Raw genomic sequence first — 16,014 nt, 5'->3', positions numbered from 1 at the left:
AATATATAGCTTAGATGAGATAAAGCCACACACAATCCACTAAAAAAAAAAAAGATACATTTAAAATGAAAACTTCACTCAAAGTGCAAAAAAAAAGTATTCTGATCCAAAAGTACACAGATAAAGAGTTCTAAAGATATTAGATTCTTCAGAAGGTTTATTAAACCAAATTTCATTGACAGATTCAGTGTCAATCTTTGCAAACAATATTTGTTTGACTCTGCATGAAACCAAGATTCGTTGGGGACCTCTAATGGATGTCAGTGTTGCCTAACTGTATCTAACTGTATGAAATTGGTTATGTTACTTGGGCAAACATCAATCCCATTATTCAAGCAGGAGAAAACCTAAAAGGACTTAAGAAAAGACACATACATCATACCATCAAGAGATTAGATGAGGGAATCACCTTAAAACCGAAGACACCTATGTCTTCAGTATTGGTCACAGGTTTTTTTTTTGATCAGAATATTTTTTGTCGTTTGAGGACAATTTAAATTATATATTGTTTTTTTATGGAAGTGGCTTATGTGTTTGTTTTCTACAAATTTGCACCATGGACCATATTTATCAAAGCAAAATATGTACAATTTTGGAACAAAGTGATCGCTCTGTCTTTGCCAAATAAAATTGTTTTACTAGAAGCAAGCAATGTAGTCAAACAACATCCAAAGAGCGAAGGCCCCAAAAACTGGTTATATACTGTATACTATACATTTTTAGAGCCACTTAGCTGAAAGTATAGGGACCGCCCTTAGTGGGTTTTACCGTTTGTATCATATTAAAATTTTGTGACAGAAATGCTGCAGTTTGACATTGCTAAATAGGTCCTATGTTTATCATTGAATACCGTGTTACTCCTCTTAAAATGTGATTGAAGGGCAAAAACCATATCAAATAATCACTACAGTGATTTCTTCATTTTCTTCTAATAATTAACTCTAAAACTTATCTAATGGTCACCTTACTGCTGAGGTGCAAACACAATTGGCTAATGAAGATTAAAATATAAGTAGCTGCTTCCTTTTTTCCTTTGAAGGATGATTTCTTTATCCGAGAGGTGTCATGCAACTGTTCGTGTTGCGTTAACGTGGTCCCGTCACTCGCCGACACTCGTGCATCCTATAAGCACACATGTAAAATATCCCTGCAATGACACGAAGAAGAAGTGTGATCAGACATCTCAAGGTGGGGCAATGGGTAATATTCGGAGATAAAAACAAATATGTACAGGGTTATTACTAAACTCAGAACTGTACTAAGCTGAAACCCAGTCTGCAAATTGCTCATAATAGAATTAATTAAAATAAAAAATTATGCAATTAAGTATGGCCGAGTGCTTGCACTGTACTAACCGTCAGTATGTAAACCCATCAGATATAGAAAATTAAACCTCTCGTCATTTTTAGCTGCAGATAAGTCTGGCCTCTGCTATAAGCCACTTCATATATTATAATCTCCCTACTTGCAAATTGCTTCACTCTTCAAGCTGAACTATACAAAAAGCTCCATCAGGAAGTTGCATCATATTTGTGGGTTTGTAACAATTTGTCGATTCCCCATTTCTATATGTATGTGGCTTTTGGGGGAATGACTAAAAGTGATAGTCACTGCAATCCATCTATCTACCTTAGTAATGTAATCTGTCTCTGATTCTCTCACTCTATACATTTAATGGAGTAACACATACATACAGTCAGAACATTGCATGTGATACAAAGCTGTAACAGAGCACTCACACTAGCATTACATTTGAATGTACAGTTATGCTGAATGGTTGAGAGACTTCAAAACGAGTTTCCTGCACCAGGCCCTGTAGAGTGTTACTCTAGCGCTGTGATTATCAAATGCAACGCTTCATTAAAGAATAGCTTAATTCTAACCTGGAGTGCCCTTTAATGCACGAATATATATTTCCTTTAGAAAACTATCTGACTTTAAAGAAACACTATAGTGACAGGAATACAAACATGTATTCCTCTCTATATAGTGTTAAAAATGCAGTTTAGGCCCCAGGCACGACTTGGCACACTTTAACAAGGTAATACATTTACCTTTATTCCAGCGCCGCACGTTCCAGCGCCACGGCTGGCTCTGCCCTCACTCTGCCTCCTTGGCTGAGATCATAAAAACTGACAATCTCAGCCAATCGAAAGCATTGGGAGGCTATTGAGCATTCGCGGCAAAACATCGCCATGTGCCAATCAGCTTTGAATCAATGCATCTCTATGAAGAACGTTCAGAGTCTCCATGCAGAGCATGGAATCGCAGATGTCAGTGAACCCAGGAAGCACCTCTAGTGACTGTCTTAGTGACTGCCCTAGGCAGCAATGTAAACACTGTATTTTCTCTGAAAAGACAGCATTTACATTAAAAGGCCTGCAGAGCTATATTATGCTGCAGTTGTTCTGGTGACTTCAGTGTCCCTTTAACACATCTAGAGTGCACTGTATATGTCACACATTGAGAAGGAATGATAAATATATGTGTCACACCTGCATATGTACCATAAGTCCTACACTACTAGCCAGGTCTTAAAAATGACATGCTAAGGGCAAACCTGGAAGGTCCATGACACTTAACAGGGGCGGATTTCTACTCGCCAGGGCTAAACATTCACTTGCCAATGGCTTGCTGCTAGTGTAAATGATAAGCCTTGACAAACACACACCCTGTTTCATGCTCTATTTGTTACTATAATAGTTTCTGGAGTTGGTATAATTTTTATTACAATTTTGAGTAGCTCAGAAAAACATCAAATGCAACTGAACTAAACATGCAAGTAGCAACAGATTAAAGACAACACATTCGTGAAAGTAATGAGGGATATGAAATGTATCACAATGAGTAAGTATTAAGGAATAGGCATTTCCTCAAAGTAGTCAGGATGCGATGCCAAGCATAGATTGCGAAGAGTTCAAGTCAAGTAATGGAGGCATCAAAACAGTAGGGCTAAAGTTTTGCACAGTTTACTTTGACAAATTATGCAATAAATAGTCTTGAGCTCTGGTGTGAATGCAGGGTTTAATTAACAGATTTCTTTATACGGATCATAAAAATCTAAGCGCACACATGAGTTACCTGCAAAGAAGGTCATAAGCAAAGCCACCCAACCCAAGATATAGGACCAAGAGAAACGCCAGTCTCCATAACGCTTTCCAAGGAAATTGACAGTTACTCCTGTGTAGATTGCCATGGCCAACAGCACAAACAGGGCTGGTAATAGACAGAGATCATTTTGTTAGTGTGAGAAAGAAGACAAGCGCAGATTGACCCGCAATGTAATTGATTATCAACATTATTGTTTATCATACTACTGTATGTACGAGACAAGGCACAACTGATTACATGTATTGTATTGTGATGTTTGTCACTGTACTATGACATTTCATACTCTTTTACTTCTGTCCTGCCGAACCCTTTACCTCATAAAGAATTGAAAAAATAAAAAAGGGGACAGGGTCCAGGTAAAGAAGACAATACTTAATGTGGCCCAGCCAACTGTGAGATAATCTAGAGTTCTATTTCATGTAAAACTCATTTAGAGTTGAAATCAAACTGAATATCCTGTGCAATAAAAAGATGCTGTTGGCTAAGTCAGTTCTAGGAAAATATGTCTGATATTTGAAGATCGGAAGTAACTGTAAATTTTATGCAAGACAAATTAAAATCATTTACAGTGATTTTAAGTGAATTCTGGTAATTAATATAAAAATATTTGCAAGCAAACTATCAAGTATTGATTTTCTTGAATAGGGACACTCCACCAAAATCGCTCCATCCTGAGATCAACTCGCTGTATAACTCTCTGGTATTATACACCGCACTTACTGGAAATAAAGAACATGATCCCAGCAGCAAAGGATCTGTTAAACCGTTGGAAAGTGGAGAAGTGAGCAAAGGAGAGAATTCCAGCGATGATACCAGCAAAGCAGGACAAAGTAGACAGGATCATAAAGGCCCGTGTGGCGTTCCAGTAAGCTGCAAGAGAACATAGACAGGATTGGGTGCATTGGACTACAAGATGTTCAACAGAGAAACACGAGTGCATAGGGTGGTAATGGCTAGTCAGTGGAATCACAAACCCCTGTAGTGCTAAACTAGTCCATCACTGATCACTAACACTGTAACAGATACTCAGTAAGCTAAGGATGAACAAGAAGTTAAACTCACAGTAAATGGGGTTTTGGCCACTCCTGCTGTAAGCGAACAGTTTTGATTGAAGGGTTAAACACTCCTGTAGCGGCTGTCTTCCTAGACAGGTTTTGTTTTATTTCTACATCTAACTAATAATGAATAAATTTTTTTTTTTTTAACTCTTTCAATTGTATTTTCCCACTATTTGTTGGTATTTCCTTTACATCACGATAGCATTATGAATGCATGTTTGCAATCCTTAGTGCTCCTTTAAGATACATGATCAGGTCAGATAATATCACTGATCCACTAGAAAACAATTTAATACAATAAATGGAATGTGTTTAATTTTTGATAGTTATTTAGATCCATTTATAAGTCCTGGTGATCGTTCAAGGTGTATATTAAAAGGCATATAATAAATTAGTTCTCTTTGTGCATACCAATAGTTCTAAAAGAAAACGGTCATTAAAGCCATTGTCAGCCTTGTTTGAAAAACACTAGTGGTCTCACTTTTATATCTTTTGCACATTTTTCGAATAAATTTCGCTGAGTAGAAGCCTAGCTTGCTAATAAGTAAAAAATATTGATGTACCAATGCTCTCAGTCTGCATGTAGCATTTTCCAGTATCACAGTATCTCCAGAGACCCTGGTGGGCGAATGCCCCTGACAAACGATATTGCATCCAGTAATCAGTCGCTGTAGATACGACCAGTAGTATGTTGCCTACGCAGGCACAAAATAGACCTCCTCCCATGAAACTATACATCTTGATTGTAGGTGGGAGCTAGATGAGAACCTGTAGGAAAAAAAAAGTTTGGAGTTACAAAATGCTGTATATGTATATAAAAAAAAAAGAAACAGCCATATGTTTCTAAAGCCCTTAAAGGATCTGTAAATGGCCATAGTTCACTGTTTATTAATCAGCTTTGAATTTAAAACAATTCGGTTAACATACACTATAAGGTTTAATATGTCACCACCGTGGCTGCGGAGTTGGCACATAAAATCGTCACCCCCGACTTATCAATTCATGGTACCATGACTCCAACTGTTTAAATTATACAGAATTGTATTATTTACAATTAGCCTTATATGCTGGCGTTCAAGTTAACATAAAAAAAAAAAAAATCTCCTAGAATCTATGGGTGACCTAATACACCAAACATCAAGTTGTTGACCCACGGCTAAGATCCATTGACCTAATGCTTTATTGATACAATGCTTTCACATCTCATATCGCTTTATCACTTCCAACATTTCTAGAGTGCGGGCCATCACTGCTATCACTCAACCGAGTATGCATAGTCATTATTTTCCCATTGTACACATAGAACTAGCAGATGACATTACCGCTTGTGGTATCAATCATATATAAACACAGCGGACTGGCAGAAGAGATCCACACGTGTCATCGGCAAAAAAAAGTAACCTACACACTAATGCTTTGTTTGTTTACGTGTAAACTGACCATTTTCTTAACCTAAAATAAAATAGGATACAGTAAGTGAAACATCATTTATAATTTTATGTGAAACTGGATTATTTGCTGGATTTGAAGGGATCTGGATGCAGTGTCCCTGTCCCCTTAACCCTGCAATGCACTCGTCACACATGGGCATTAGGTGCACAGATTATTGTGACAGCAGAGGAGAGTGATCCAATGCCATTGACCTCGGTGCTGAAATCAGGAAAGTGAGAAATGATTTTTTTTAACCCTTTATTTGCTGGGGCTCGAAGTTGGGGACAGAAGAACACTGTAGTGTTCCGAATACAGTTTTGTTTTGCTAATAGTGTTCCTTTTACTTTGCAGAATTTCTGGAACTACAACTCCCATGATTTATACACGCACGCGCACACACACACACACCGCAACTGTGGTGCCTTGTTGTGCTTATAAGGACACATCCTAAATGTCTCCATCACTGATATGAACTGACTCTACGTCACTCCATAATTCTCATTCAGCTGTTTTTGTCACAAAAGATTTGGGGAGAACACAGATGAATATTCGACACCCCTGACTGTCACACAGGCACAGATCTTGTTACTTCCTGGTTTGGTGAGCTCTGTGGAGCTAAACTCAAGAGGCAGCAATTTCCCAGAGCACCTGACTTGCAAAGACTTCTCATTGAACTGCATTGGGAAGTCTGTGATTGGACAGCCACAGAAAGTCTGGGCGGGGTTGGAGGGGGAGGGCTTACAAAGGCTGCAGACAAAATATCTACAGCTTTTGCAAGCTGGTTTTACATATACCCCGATGGAATAAATTCATGCAGGTTTTCATTGTGGTATATCTACAAAATAGTGATGTATTTATTTGGGCAGTGGAGTGTCCATTTAAGGACTACAGAATAATATGCAAATTAATGATTTCTTCAACGTAGTCATAAGTGTTTCCCTTTCTACTAAACCTTTTCTGCACTGAATGGGAAACTTCATCTGGACATCCAGTACATAGTTATTCATTAAACTTAGAAACATGGAGAACTGGTCAGGGAAGCTTACATCTTGGGCAAAAATATTCAAGCTGAAAAAATTTTAGTTTTTCAAGTATTTTGGTCCAGAATTTTAAATCCTTTTGTCAATTCCCAACAAGTCCAGGTTTAGTGAATAACTGTGGAAGCGTACAAGATATTCTTCAATAGATTTTGAAGTAACCTCACACCAAGCAGGTTAGCTCACGCTTTCCTGGGTGCATCACCAATATACTGGCACTAAAATTCAGCTACCGGCTCCCTGCTACATATTGTCTGGTTCTGTCAGATTCTGGAGCAGTTCTGGAAAGTTATCCATGGAATGATTCAATACTGGAGCTACCTCTAGACATTATATATATGTATATTTTTTTTTTTATTGACCCTGCACCAGGTTCCTAGAAACCCTATAATCCTGATAGTAAATATTTTAACAGTTGCACAAAACAGTGTGGCAGGCCATTGGAAAAATGATAGAGGCTCCCCACCGATAAAATTCATTTAGGATAAACTAAACTTAACATGATTATAAAATGTCCCATAAAATTAGAGAGCAGGGATCTCTTCTATGAGGTCTGGGAGGGATGACGATGATACAAATGTAGGGAATGCCTCAAGATGGCTTATTCTCCTAAAGCATAGCGGGTGTGGATCATTGGGGACGAACCGGAGGGACAAGTAGCACACTGTTGTTGATATTGTTTATTCTACTGATCAGGATAACGTTTATAAGTGGATATGAGCTTGTGAAGGGACACTATAATCACCAGAATAACTACAGCTTAATGTAGTTGCACTGATGTGTATAGTTTGTATCTGTAGGCATCTTAATGCAAACATTACCTTTTCATAGAAAAGGCAGTGTTTACATTACTGCCTCGGGACACTTCCAGTGGCAGTCAATCAGATGGTTACTAGAGGAGCTTCCTAGGTCAGAGCCGCACAATGTGAACAACATTCTGCATGGAGACACTGAACTTTCCTCATAGAGATGCTGATTGGTGCAGCATGATGTTTTGCTGCGCATGCGTGGTAACCTCCCAATGCTTTCCTATGGGAAAGCATTGGATTAACTGAGATCATCAAGTTTGATGATCACAGCCAAGGGGGCAGAGCATGGGCGGGGTCAGCCGCAATCTGACCCTCGTGGCACTGGAATAAGGTGACTAAAACACCTTTTTAACAGAAGGTAAGGGGGCTAGAAGACAAGACTGTTATTTAAACCCATAGTGTCAGGCATACACATTTGTATTCCTGACACTATAGTGTTCCTTTAATATGTTACAAACGTATTGTGTAGTTTAATATGCTTGATATTAAAACGTTGCATGTAACTTATGACATGTAAGGTGATTTCACCATCACACTGTTTGCAAGATCTATGAAACAGAGGTAAACCCCACAATCGGGTGGGGTTTATCTAACATAACAATTCACACACACTTCCCTACATTTATTGTGTTTACACTGTTGCTATATTCTAAGATATATCTTCACTTATGGCAAAATGGTTCCCAGCCGTTTGTGGACCAAGGCACAATGCACTGAGAGAAACATTTCCAAGGCATACCGAATGTTTTAATATTTACAGCTTATAAATGGAACATATACAAGAATCCTTAGGGAGATGCATGCTGTCAGTAGTTTGTGGTCACAGGGCATCCTCCCTGGAAACATGTGCATGCTCATAAGTGTGCACAAGAGCTTGCAGCTCATAAGGAGGCTTCTCGATGATGACGGTCATTTTCCTGGCACAGACTGAAAGTCTGAGCCAGAGAAATAAGAAAGGGCTTGCAAAGACTGCAGACACAAGATCTGCAGCTTTTGCAAGCTGATTTAAGATTCACCCCCAAATGTAAAAAAATTTTATGTTTTCATTTGTGGCATATCTACTAAACTATGATTTTGTGTTTTTTGCCAGTATAATGTTTCTATAAACTTTGTACAAATCTTGGGCCTTCATTCCACTAACATCTCATCTTCCCATTTTGCAGAACTGCAGGTATGTTAACTCTTTATGACTAATAATATATGTTTATATTAATGTTTGCTTTGTAAAAAATAAATAAAAAAATCTTTCTTAAAAAGTTTGCAAATAGGTACATTATATGATCTTTTATCTGTTTAGAAATTTCTTCCAAATACAAAGCACACACCTTTAAATATATAAAAGCCACGGGTAATTTCTTTAAACCAGTTCTAAAAAATGTGTACGTGATAAAGAATTGCTAGCGTTTAACTCAAATTCCAGCAAATATATGAAAATAAATATAAAAAATATACACCATGCGTAAAATAATTTGTGTTGACCAAGAAAGACCTCTTAAATGAAACTGAAAATCAAGTGTTCGACACATTACACGTTAGAGATCCTAAATTCTTCGCCATATCATTTTTTTTTCTGTTACATACAATTACACGTGCATTTAAAAGTAAAATACTTGAGAGGAAAAAAATATATATATATATAAAAAAATAAATAAAAAAAATACTAAACTGTTCAATCTCACAAAATTAAAACAAACAAATCCTCAAAACTTTCCAGCAGGATTTTCTTAAAAAAAAAAAAAAAACACATATATAAATAAGAATTAATTTTCTCTGCTAAACTTTAGAAGCTCTTCTAAGCTTTTTATATACACAAGATGTGAGTGAAACGGCCAACATTGCCTTACCTGTGATAGGTGTTCAAACAAGGAGACAGGTGCCAGATGTCTCTCTTCCACGCTGACAAATGCTGAAAAGACCCAGACTAGGCTGATGTCCAAAAAAAACCATATGATGCTCTTACAGCAGGTCCTCACTTTGGAAGGTTTCTGTTGACGCAGGTAAAATCCTTTTCACTTTTTACCTCCCTCCCCCAGAGCTGATAGAAAGGGGTCAATAGAGCTCCCCCTTTCTCTCTCTGATCCCAAACAGAAGCTCTGAGCTGGTTGGGTTGGGTATAAAGGCATGTGCTTAGCTGGCACTCTCGGTCAGTGAATGGATGTGATGAGGGCGACAGTTTTTTCTAGAGAAGAGGCCTCTTTGAACAATACTGTGTAGCCTTAACCCTATTAATACCAAGACACATTTGTGTCATGGTTTGCACATGAAATGTGATGAGGTCCCCACGAGTGAATTGACTGTGTCACCAAAGACATGGGGCAATTTGTAGGTGTGAACAATGTATAATGCTGAACACCACACAGTGGGTATGGTGTAATCATTATCACATTCCCGATTCTTCATAATCAAAGTATGAAAACATTTATGTATCTTTTAGATTGAAGCTTGTTTTGACAGGGCCCTTTTCACCCATAGTTCCCCTATGGCACGTTTTGTTATAATTAAATGTTTGCCTTGTTTTCTATTGTACAGCACTTTGAAATACGTTGGCGCTATATAACTAATATATACACACACACCTAACATTTTAGTTTTATATACTTCCTACACCCATCCGATATTATCCTTCAAATAACCTGCACTACATCCTGTTTTATTCTATATATTATGTATGCATAAGACAGTTAAATGATAATATTACATTCTGCCCATGATAAAACCAGATGAATCTATCATGTGTTCTAAGTATATGAACATTTTAGAAATACTTCATTTAAATTCCTTGTATGTAAAACTGAGAAAGTGAAATAAATATAAAACTATTTGCGGCTTACATTTAACGTATAAAGTAAAATAATTACTTGGGGAATACCAGAACTGAGGTATTTTTTTTGAAAAGCCCTTTAACAAAAGTAAAAATATACAGAAATATATTTCTTCAAAGCATAAACTAAACAAAAAAAAAATAGTTTAATTACTTTTCACAAACACAGAATAACACATTTAAACATAAGCAATCATATTGTATTTGTCACAGAACATATACTGCACATACATTTAACTTATTTTCCTTAATACGGACAGAGGGAATACCTATACAAATTGCTTGATATCCTTATCCAAATACTACCCGATGCCAGTGTACCGTGCAGTATTAACAGATCTATGAAGGAACGTTTTAAAATAAGGGAGTCCTCAGGAATATAAATTCCCATCTTTATGATGCTTCTCCAATGCCTCCTTGTATGTGCCTTTCATTGTACTAGTAATTAGCACATTGCCTAGCTTCTCATTACCACTTCCTAGATCTGTCTACAAGGTTACTGTTCTCCTATACTACTCACTGCATACAATTATCAGATCCCTCACTAAGTCCCAATAGTTACAACATATAAAGTTCCGCTGACTCAAACTGCACCCTATCTGACAAACAGAGCTTCTCACTGTGCAGCCATATGCTCCTCATGTTTAACTTCGCCTTACACAGAACTACCCCCACACCTTTGCTCTCATATGTTCCCCAACACACTTTAAAGGGACTCTGTCATACATAACCTGGCAAAGGTCCCTCTTAACCTGCAATCTGTGCATTGTGCCAGCCAAATATCTAGCAGATGCAAAATCAATTTGCAAAATTGATAAATGGCGTAACCCACAAATGGTTGTAGGAAAAGGGGCACTGAAGGTCAGTAAGTACCCACACCTTACTGGGAACACCCTAGCAGTCCCAGCTGGTCATGGAGAATACAAAAAAGTGACCTGTCTATATTTACTAAAAACAAGTGGCCTGTTTGAAGGGTTCTTTAAACCCATTAAACACTCAGGCTTTATAGCACTTGCACAGGACTCTCAAAACATGGATAAAACGTGGGAGATTTATAACATTTGGGAAAATGCTAAACGTAAAGAAATCCTCAAAGAAACAAAACAAAAGACACAAATATAACATTAGTTACCACAGCAATTTCTACAATTTTAAATCATTGCAGGTTAATAATCACAGCCAACCATCTCTGGTTGAATATATTGTCCAGTGAACAATAAGAGAAGATAAAGCAACAAGGAACATGTTAGGAATATACGATACCTTAATTAGGTAGATTTAGAAAAATGTGTCAAACATCATTCCGTGGCTAAATGAAGAGAACCAGGACTATTACATTTCTACTGTTTGTTGCAATTTTAATAATAAACTAATCGCTGTTGACTTTCTTCTTTTTAACCAACTTTACTGACAATACTTAAAGTAATATTCACAGGTAATATGCAAGAAACAAATAAAAAAAATAATTTAACTGAATGTTAAAATTAAACATAATTCCCCCAACTGGATGGAAAATTCACTGGTCTGCTTAGTTGTCTGTGGCTTCCACCAGCTCAAGTACAATCTCCTTGTTTTCTTCTGATTCTACAGAGAACACCAATGTATAGACATCCTTTTCCCTGACGTCTTCATTTGATTGCACAGGCTGAAGGCGATTCACTGTTTCTTCTGTTGGAAGAACAATGGTGGAGGGATTGTCATCCTTATGTGGAATTTTGGCTTCAATTTCTTCTACTTCCACCTGCTCAGAGCTGGAGTCTCCATTTCCATCTTCCTTATTGCAAACCATGTCCGAAATGTAACCCTTGAGGAACTTATCAAAATCAGTGCCCTGGGGTTTGTCAGCCTCAACAGCGGATTCTTCACCTTTTGGAACTTTCACTACTGTTGGTTTGAGAAGATCAAAGTCTTTTGGTGAACTCCGATTTTGTGGTGACTCTATGCCTTTGGATGTCACATAGTCACTTGTAAGCGAAGATACCACAGATGTGCCGGAATTCAATCCACTTGGAGTTGACGACTCTTCTGTTTTAAGTTTAGATGTTCTCTCGTCAGTATAGTCAGTCTCCCAATCTTCATCTCCTGCATCACTCTTGTCAACCTGATGTTGAGGATTTACATCCAGACATGAACTGGATCTGACTTGTGTAGCAGAGGAGTCAGACCACGAAGGGGTATCATCCTGTCGATTTCTTTGCTGCCAAGTATCTCGGTTTTCTCCGCCTCTATCTCTTCCTCCGGACCAACGACCACGTTTAGAATATTGTCCTCGGCCAGGGGATCTGTCTGGGCTTCCTATGCCTTTTTTATCAGAAAAGTCATTGTTTCGGGACCTGTCTCCAAATCGCCATTCTCTGTCTTGGCTTCTTGTGTTACCCTGCCAGGAACGAATGGCAAAGTCAGCTCTTCCCCTTCCTCTGCCAAAATCTCTCTGTTGTCTCCCTGACCAGCTATCTCCAAATCGTGGTTGTGGTGAGGCTCTGTTAAGTTCACCTTCTGAAAAACTATTCTTATTCATATTGGTGACAAACTCTTCATTAGACTTTTTAGGCCAGTTATTTATTCCTTGCTGAAAAGTTCCAGAATTGTCCTGTTGAAAACCTGGGTTGGGAGAGTACTGGGTCATTCCGCTCGGAGGTGGTTTGGGAAACTGATTTGTGCTGGAGCCTGTTGCAGTGTTACTCATACACTGCATGTAATTTGAAGTCTGAGGTTGACATATTTGAGGACCTTGTTGGTTATAACACATCATGTAACCGGGCTGGCCAGCCTGATTATTGCAAGAAATTGAGCAATGTGATTGATTCATACACGAGCCATAAGGTGTGCAGCCCATCTGAGCAACAGGGCATGGTTGACACATATTTGGAATATATTGCCCACTGTAGAAAGGAGATGGGGGAGGGATTTTGTAGGCTCCCATAAGTGCATTATTAAGCAAATATGAAAGAGCATCCAAACGGATTGGGACAGTCATCCCAGAAATTCCTGAGGACCCTGAGCGACCCAAACTGGAAGGCTGAAGATCCAAAGACCCAATGCTAGAGGACGGGTGCAGTTTGTCAATAGTGTTGCAAGGCTTTTGTTGAGAGGATCCTGCTGTTGATGACCTTGAAGAGGGATGCACTTTTCTTCTTTCTTGAGGTTTGGAAACCTCTGTATGTAGGTTACCAAGTACGTCCATGCTACCATTTTCCTTAGAGACACCATCTTGGCATGTAGATATTTGTTCTGTCTCCAAAATTCTTAAACAAAACAAAAAAGTTAGATACACAGTTTGTTACCATACAAAACTTAAGTGCAAATGAATTGGTTTAAGATGGCAATCTAATCACAACAACCACATCATCTTGTTAAACTGCTCACTGTAATAGTTTTATTGCTATACTGTCATTCCCCCATTTTTTCAGTTTCGAGTGATCTGACAAAAAAAGTAGTGCACTCACTGGCATTCCCTACACTTAAACTTTAACATTATCTGTCCTAAGCACTGTGCATTTGAGCCAACAACTGGTCCAAGGTTAGACAGCTTCTGACAAATAAAAAGGAAAATAAGAGAAGAGCTCTTTTTTCTGTCATATGCTCCTAAACATAGGTTAGAATTTGCTGAACTGATAACGAATTTTGAGTAGGTCTTCTGAATATGATGTATAGATAGCACGCTGTGTATGGTCAGTATAGGACGTACAGATAGCACTGTGTATGGTCCGTATAGGATGTATAGACAGCGCTGTCTATGGTCAGTATAGGATGTATAGATAGCACCCTGTGTATGGTCAGTATAGGAAGTATAAATAGCATGCTGTGTATGGTCAGTATAGGATGTATAAATAGCACGCTGTGTATGGTCAGTATAGGATGTATAGAGAGCACGCTGTGTATGGTCAGTATAGGATGTATAGATAGCACACTGTGTATGGTCAGTATAGGATGTACAGATAGCACTGTGTATGGTCAGTATAGGATGTATAGATAGCACACTGTGATTGATCAGTATAGGATGTATAGATAGCACTGTGTATGGTCAGTATAGGATGTATAAATAGCACGCTGTGTATGGTCAGTATAGGATGTATAGATAGCATGCTGTGTATGGTCAGTATAGGATGTATAGAAAGCACGCTGTGTATGGTCAGTATAGGATGTAGAGATAGCGCTGTGTATGGTCAGTAAATGATGTATAGATAGCATGCTGTGTATGGTCAGTATAGGATGTATAGATAGCATGCTGTGTATGGTCAGTATAGGATGTATAGATAGCACGCTGTGTATGGTCAGTATAGGATGTACAGATAGCACACTGTGTATGGTCAGTATAGGATGTATAGATAGCACTGTGTATGGTCAGTATAGGATGTATAGATAGCATACTGTGTATGGTCAGTATAGGATGTACAGATAGCACGCTGTGTATGGTCAGTATAGGATGTACAGATAGCACGCTGTGCATGGTCAGTATAGGATGTACAGATAGCACGCTGTGTATGGTCAGTATAGGATGTATAGATAGCATGCTGTGTATGGTCAGTATAGAATGTATAGATAGCACTGTGTATGGTCAGTATAGGATGTATAGATAGCACTGTGTATGGTCAGTATAGGATGTATAGATAGCACGCTGTGCATGGTCAGTATAGGATGTACAGATAGCACGCTGTGTATGGTCAGTATAGGATGTATAGATAGCACGCTGTGTATGGTCAGTATAGGATGTATAGATAGCACACTGTGTATGGTCAGTATAGGATGTATAGATAGCACTGTGTATGGTCAGTATAGGATGTACAGATAGCACACTGTGTATGGTCAGTATAGGATGTACAGATAGCACGCTGTGTATGGTCAGTATAGGATGTACAGATAGCACGCTGTGTATGGTCAGTATAGGATGCACAGATAGCACGCTGTGCATGGTCAGTATAGGATGTACAGATAGCACGCTGTGTATGGTCAGTATAGGATGTATAGATAGCACACTGTGTATGGTCAGTATAGGATGTACAGATAGCACGCTGTGTATGGTCAGTATAGGATGTACAGATAGCACGCTGTGTATGGTCAGTATAGGATGTACAGATAGCACGCTGTGTATGGTCAGTATAGGATGTATAGATAGCACGCTGTGTATGGTCAGTATAGGATGTATAGATAGCACGCTGTGTATGGTCAGTATAGGATGTACAGATAGCATGCTGTGTATGGTCAGTATAGAATGTATAGATAGCATGCTGTGTATGGTCAGTATAGGATGTACAGATAGCACGCTGTGTATGGTCAGTATAGGATGTACAGATAGCACGCTGTGTATGGTTAGTATAGGATACACAAGGTATTATATTAATTACTGGGATACACAGAGTATTATATTAATTACTGGGATACACAGAGTATTATATTAATTACTGGGATACACAGGGTATTATATTAATTACTGGGATACACAGGGTATTATATTAATTACTGGGATACACAGGGTATTATATTAATTACTGGGATACACAGAGTATTATATTAATTACTGGGCTACACAGAGTAATTTATTAATTACTGGGCTACACAGAGTATTATATTAATTACTGGGATACACAGAGTATTATATTAATTACTGGGATACACAGAGTATTATATTAATTACTGGGATACACAGGGTATTATAGTAATTACTGGGATACACAGAGTATTATATTAATTACTGGGATACACAGAGTATTATAGTAATTACTGGGATACACAGAGTATTATATTAA

At 38.2% G+C, this 16,014-nt stretch overlaps 1 protein-coding gene across 2 annotated transcripts; it reads right to left on the bottom strand.

Moving 5' to 3' along the window:
- Positions 1-670: 670 nt before the first annotated feature.
- Positions 671-9,502, bottom strand: LIM2 (lens intrinsic membrane protein 2). Of its 2 annotated transcripts, none has more exons than XM_063436942.1 (5): positions 9,291-9,502; positions 4,733-4,925; positions 3,832-3,981; positions 3,082-3,216; positions 671-1,147 (listed from the first exon to the last, which is right to left on the bottom strand). In XM_063436942.1, exons 2-5 carry the CDS (start codon positions 4,905-4,907, stop codon positions 1,086-1,088), a joined length of 522 nt encoding a protein of 173 aa, XP_063293012.1. In that variant the 5' UTR covers positions 4,908-4,925; positions 9,291-9,502; the 3' UTR covers positions 671-1,085. The 2 variants fall into 2 exon arrangements, with proteins under 2 accessions (XP_063293012.1, XP_063293011.1); XM_063436941.1 differs by having other exon boundaries at positions 4,733-4,937; positions 9,291-9,498.
- Positions 9,503-16,014: the final 6,512 nt, after the last annotated feature.

This window comes from Pelobates fuscus, chromosome 11 (assembly GCF_036172605.1).
Source record: "Pelobates fuscus isolate aPelFus1 chromosome 11, aPelFus1.pri, whole genome shotgun sequence".
In the NCBI taxonomy this organism is placed as follows: domain Eukaryota; kingdom Metazoa; phylum Chordata; class Amphibia; order Anura; family Pelobatidae; genus Pelobates; species Pelobates fuscus.
Note: the sequence above shows the minus strand (reverse complement) of the source record. Positions and strands in the feature narration are given on the sequence as shown.

Coding starts and splice junctions, on each gene's coding strand:
- LIM2 (XM_063436942.1), bottom strand. CDS start 4,907: ATGTATAGTTTCATGGGAGGAGGTCTATTTTGTGCCTGCGTAGGCAAC. Junction 3,217..3,831: donor GATCATGTTCTTTATTTCCA/GTAAGTGCGGTG, acceptor GTCTATTACCAG/CCCTGTTTGTGCTGTTGGCC. Junction 1,148..3,081: donor GCTTATGACCTTCTTTGCAG/GTAACTCATGTG, acceptor GTGTCATTGCAG/GGATATTTTACATGTGTGCT.